General features: G+C 38.3%; 1 protein-coding gene across 1 annotated transcript in view; it reads right to left on the bottom strand.

Moving 5' to 3' along the window:
- IL1R2 (interleukin 1 receptor type 2) overlaps positions 1 to 6000 on the bottom strand; it is a 34616-nt gene that overhangs the window by 5209 nt on the left and 23407 nt on the right. Inside the window, exons 4-5 of the mRNA XM_069100499.1 lie at positions 3713 to 3893; positions 1 to 155 (exon numbers count right to left, since the gene is read on the bottom strand). The exon at positions 1 to 155 is cut by the window's left edge and continues 105 nt beyond it. Of these exons, the coding sequence (XP_068956600.1) occupies positions 1 to 155; positions 3713 to 3893 (336 nt within the window). The remainder of the gene's footprint in view (positions 156 to 3712; positions 3894 to 6000) is intronic.

Below are 6000 nucleotides of genomic sequence, written 5' to 3'. Positions count from 1 at the left end.
TGCCTGGTGATGTTATACCTCACACCTTCATAGACAAAAGGCAGTTCACAGGTGTAGTAACCAGAGCTGTCCAACGACACATTGTTTATAAGGCAGTACAAGGATCCTTTCAAAACGGAAAACTTCTTGTTGCTTTGGTCCAAGAGAACCGATTCCTTTGAGAAATGTTTTTAAACATTACCCTGTATACTTGCACATGTGTGAACAGAATCATCATTAGCAACTCATTGCTTGTCTTCTTCTTATACCTAACAGGTGCCATGAGCCAGACACAAGGCACTTTGGACAACAGCAGAAGATCTGCTCCTGTCACTTGCTAAATGTCCCTTCTGTTACATGATCGTGGAGAGATTTCACCAGAACGTGGACATTTTAGAGACCCCCCCAGCTCATACCTTCCTCTGACATTGTCAGTCAGTCTGACCGTGTCTTGCCACTGGGTTGTCAATGACTCTGGAAGGAGCAAGGCTGGTGACTGCAGCCCTGCCTCATTTAATCCAATTCACAGGCAAGACAAGACATCACCCTACGATGTCATTGGTCCTCTTCAAAATCAAAGAGCAAAGATCTTCCATTTATACGAAACGTATCTCGTATATTGTCTCCCCCATTAGACAATGGCTAGCATTTATACGGCAGCATTTTAAAGTTTGCAAAGCACTTTACATAGTCTATCTCAATCATCCTTACAACAACTCTGGGAGATAGGTTCAATTGTTATTTCCATTTGACAGATGAGGAAACTGAGGCTGAAACAGGTTAAATGACTTGCCCAGGGTCACGGGGCTAGTAAGTTTCTGAGGCAGAATTAGAACTCGGGTCTTCCTGACTCCAAGTCCTATTGTCGCACCTAGCTGCTACATAGAATGTAAGCTCCTTGAGGGCAGGTACCCTGCCTTCCTTTTCTTTGTGTCCCAAGCATTCGGTAGAGTACCGGGCACCTGGCATGCACTTAAAATGCTTAGTGACCGAAAGGGGGCAGGAATTGTCCCTTTGTCTTTAAGATATGACAACATTAAAAAAAAATACAAATACAACTGAGGTAGAATTAGAATGCAGGTTATTTCTGACTCCAAATCTCTGTGTACTCGTGGTCCATTGGAGTGCAAACTCCTTAGGCGGTCGGCACACACCCTGCTTTTCCTTCTTTTGTATTCCCAGTACTTAGTAGATTTGTGGTTTCCATAATTGCTTTGAAATTATTCCTATTATGTGACGGAATACTACTGTGCTGGAAGAAATGATGGCCTGGTTGATTTTAGAAACACATGGAAAGACTCGGACGAAATAACGAAGAGTGAAATGAGCAGAACCAAGAAAACATCATATACAGTCACAGCAATATTGTTCAAAGAATAACTGTGAACAGCTAAGCTGTTCTGAATATTAGAAATGCTGAAATCAACTACAAAAGATTTATGAAGAAAAATGTTATCCACCTCAGCAGAAAGAACTGATAAATAGAAGTCATGTGTAGTATGGTTTTACTAGAAGGGGAGAGAGACAGAGAGAGAGAATCATTTTACTATATATATATGAATGTGTGTATGTATATATATGTTTGTATACATGCATATCTGTCTTTAATGATGACCTTCTTTGGTGTAGGATGGGGAGGGAGGGAGGCGGTTTGGAACTTAAAATATAACAAACATAAATAAATTGAAGTGAATTTTAAAATAAAGAAATTATTGCTATTGTGGTTACTGTTATTATTTCAAATGCTTCCCTTTGGGAAGATCTGGTAAAGATTATTGCATTGTAGTTGTATAGAACCAGAGTAGTGAATGGAAAAAAATCACAAATATAAAAATAATGCAGTCCAGGTAGAGGAAGAAAAAGGTAGCTAGAAACAAAGTTGCTTTTTCCTATAAGTAAAAGAAGCAATTGCCCCAATTCTCTGCATAACAGATGGCCGATGACAACAAATCCAAAAAGAACTTTTTTAAGGGTAGATGCCATCCTTCTTATCCAAACTCAGTCAACAACTGAGAAGTCCATATGAAAATTATTTCCATGTACTTAGCACTTTACAGATATTATTTCACTTGTTCTTCATACCAGCCTTGCGTATGGTGTATATTTGAGAAATATCTGCCAATCAAAAGGCATAGTGTTTGAAAATAGGTTTTAAAAATATGTAAGTGGAAGGTGAAGATGGTAAAAGCAAAAATTCTCCCAGGGCTTTGTGGACAGTTAATAAAACCCTAGATAGAAGAACTGAAGCAAGTCATACAGTTGTTTCATTCTGAGCAATTGGAGCATCATTTCTTTCTTGATGCTGACCTAATCCAGCATATTCAATTTGCATTATTTCTATACTTGCATTATAAATCTCCTTTAGTGAGCAAAAATTTCTTAAAATTTTTGTTTTTAAAAGTGATTGCTTAGGGGTGGCCAGGTGGCTCAGTGAGTAAGAGCGCCAGCCCCAGTGTCAGGATGACCTGGGGGATCAAATCCGGGCTCAGATACTTAGCACCCACCCAGAAACACCTGGCCATGTAACCTTGAGCAAGTTACTTAACCCCAATTGTTAGGGGCAGCCAGGTGGCTCAGCGAGTAAGAGCACTGGCCCCAGTGTCAGGATGACCTGGAGATCAAATCCCAGGCTCAGACACTTAGCACCCACCCAGAAACACCTGGCCACGTAACCTTGAGCAAGTTACTTAACCTCAATTGCTTTTAAAAAAAAAAGTGATTGCTTAACCATCATCCATCTTTATTCCTCTACAGCTGTACTCCTGACTCTCCAGACTTTCTCTACAATGCCACAGAAAGCTCTTTACCTTGGAAGGTCATATAACCCTGGACTTTCCACACTGAAAACCTCCTCTCCCCACACTGGCCCCATGGGGCCTTTCCTTCTGATTGACTTTTTCTTCTCTGAATCTCCATTTTAAGGAGGATACCCAGACTAATCAGGTCTTCACTTCTCTCCAGACTTTCTGTACAATGGCCCAGCATTGAATACTTTTATTCCATTCCCACCTTTAAGTTTCATTTTACTTGACCTCTTCCATTGTTAAAATGCAAGCTCCCTGAGGGCAAGGGCTTACTCTTTTTCTGTTTGTGTCAGTATTGCCTGCACTTAGCATAGTTTCCTAACAAGAATTTATTCTTGTCTAAAGCTAATTGTTTGGCACCCCATTTTAAAACTCTGTTATTATGAACTCAATAATCACAACAACCACAAAAATTTTTGTGAACAAAGAATTAGAAAAAAACCTTTTTTCATGTTGTGGATATGGATGCTTAAAAAAAAACATGTAAACACATTTTTTTTTCTAATTCAAAGGCAGGGTTAAATCCTGTGCTTTACTATGGAATATTATTCCTTATTCCTTAACCCACTTTCCTTCTAGCTCTTGCCCATCCTTCCTAAATAAGGAAACTTACTTCATATTTATAGGCTGTTTAAATGTAGTTTTTTTTTTTAAAGCAATAGGGGTTAAGTAACTTGCTCAAGGTTACCTGTGCGAAGTATCTGAGGCTGGAACCAATCCCAGGTCTCCCGATTCTGGGGCCAGCGCTCTTACTCACTGCGCCACCTGGCCGCCCCTTAAATGTAGTTTTTAAAAGGACTGGATATATAAAGGTTAATGCAAAAGGAGAGGAAGCATTATCTTATGGCTAGCAACCTAATGGATTGACATATTTCAACCTAACCATTTTCCTATTTAATAGACTGAATAGGAATTTGAAGACTATATACCTTATACCACTTTATTTCCATGTTATTTCTGTCTTGAGTAAAATGCCCTATTTCAGGACACACTAGATATCCCGGACCTGAATCGACTAGAACTTGGCGATAGGAAATGTGCTGCAAAGATACTTCTGTCTTCTTAAAGACTTTTAACTCAACAGACATTGTGGCACAGTAAGATCCATTCCTGTAAAGAGATGACAGATAGTATTTTGTTATAACATATACATCTAGCATTAGAACAGTTAGAGTAAAACAAGCATTTGATCAGGAGACCTGGATTTAATTCCAAGTTCTAGTATTTCCTAATTATGAGAAGCCTTCCTAATTACAGCCTCAGTTTCCACATCCATAAAGAAGCCATAATAATTCACAGGGTTATCAAGTTGATCAAATGAAATAATGCATAGGGGGGTGTTTTTTAAATTATAAAAGGAACATATGTTAAATTATATATCATGATAATATTGAAGAAATATTATTTTCAATACATTGAGTTTAATGTGGAATACACTTGCATAGGTTTTATCGTTTATAATTCACTTTCATTAAAAAAACCAAAAATAATGATTATAATAGATAATTTAACATCACAAGTAACTTTTCCACATGCCAAAGGAGATACCTTCGAAATGTTCTGCTTGTCTTCTGATAAGAAATTCACAGGAGCATAAGATTTAGAACTACAAGAAACCTCAAAAGTCATCTCAGTCAGGTACAGACACTCCTTCTACAGCATCCTAAACAAGTGACCTCCCAGCTTCTGTTCAGAGAACTCTGGGAAGGGGAAAGCCACTCCATTTCAATGCAACCATTCAACATTTCCACAATTCTCAGTAGAAAGTTTTCCCTTAAGTCAAGCCAAAACTTACTTTCATATACCTTTCATCCATTGTTCTAGTCCTGCCCTTACAGGCCAACTGGAAACATCTAATCTATCCCTACTATTCTTTTGCATTTGCTGTATATGGATTTTGGATAGATATCGTTCACTCCCTGCCCAACTAGAATGTAAGCTCCTCCAAGTCAGGAACTAGTTCATATTTGTCTTTTTATCCTCAAAATCCTTTTGATCCTCTAATTAAATATCTGACCCATAGTCATGGTTTAATTGAATTTCAATGAATCAGACTAAATTGAAGGCAGACAATATCCATGTGAATAGACAGACTTATTTATTGCCTCTGTGACTTTGGGCAAGTTACTGGATTCAGTTCTACAACTACTTTCTATTTTTATAGTATTATTCTCTCAACATTTATCCTGCATATAGTTTTTTTTTTTATTATCCCAGAATTTATTTATCTATTTTTAGTTTTCAACATAAATTTCCAAAGATTTGGAGTTCCAAATTTTCTCCCCATCTCCATATGTTTTAATAAAGTAAAGTTATAGGGGCAGTTAGGTGGCACAGTGAGGAAAGTACCGGCCCTGGAGTCAGGAGGACCTGAGTTCAAATTTGACCTCAGAAGCTTGACACACTTACTAGCTGTGTGACCTCGAGCAAGTCACTTAACCCCAATTGCATCTCTTTCCCCCCTCCAAAAACCATAAAGTAAAGTTATATTAAGACTTTTGGGAACACCATGATCTCAGTTAGAAGTAATCTCACCTATGCATTCATCCTGTTCTAATTTGTGTTATATTTATTGCATCCATCTTATCCTCCCAGTTGGATTGCAAGCTCTTTTGAAGGCAGAGACCATAGCTTTGTAGCCAATCCACATAAGTGGCCCAATGTCTTCTCCGTAGTAAAGTTGAATAAATTGAACTGAATTATATTAAGCATGTTTTTGTTGGTTTTTAAAATGCAACTCCCAGGAGGGTTTCATACCACTTTTGTCATATCAGGAAGGAAAGTAAATTGGAGCTGCTAGACATGTGGAGGGAGAAAAGTATCTAAAAGTGAAAGTGAGGGATTCTTATTTCACAGTTCTGCCTAATCAACCAGTAAGTATTTATTAGATGTCTACTATGTGCTAGGACAGTCAGGTGGTGCAGTGGATAGAGTTCCAGGTTTGAAGTCAGGAAGACCTGAATTCAAAGCCAGCCTCAGGCACTAGCTGTGTGACCCTGGATAAGTCACTTTAACCCTGTATGCCTCAGTTTCCTCATCTATAAAATGATCCGGAAAAGGAAATAGCAAACCACTCCAGTAACTTTGCCAAGAAAATCCTAAATGGGGTCACAAAGAGTCAGCCACACCTGAAAACGAATGAACAACAACAAATATGTGCTAGGCTTTGTGGGTACAAAGAAAAAGGAAACAGTCACTACTTTCAAGACCTGACATT

Source organism: Petaurus breviceps, unplaced genomic scaffold (assembly GCF_028583685.1).
Source record: "Petaurus breviceps papuanus isolate PSGF00001 unplaced genomic scaffold, PetGlider_PUasm1.0 419, whole genome shotgun sequence".
NCBI classification, from domain to species: Eukaryota; Metazoa; Chordata; class Mammalia; order Diprotodontia; family Petauridae; genus Petaurus; species Petaurus breviceps.
Note: the sequence above shows the minus strand (reverse complement) of the source record. Positions and strands in the feature narration are given on the sequence as shown.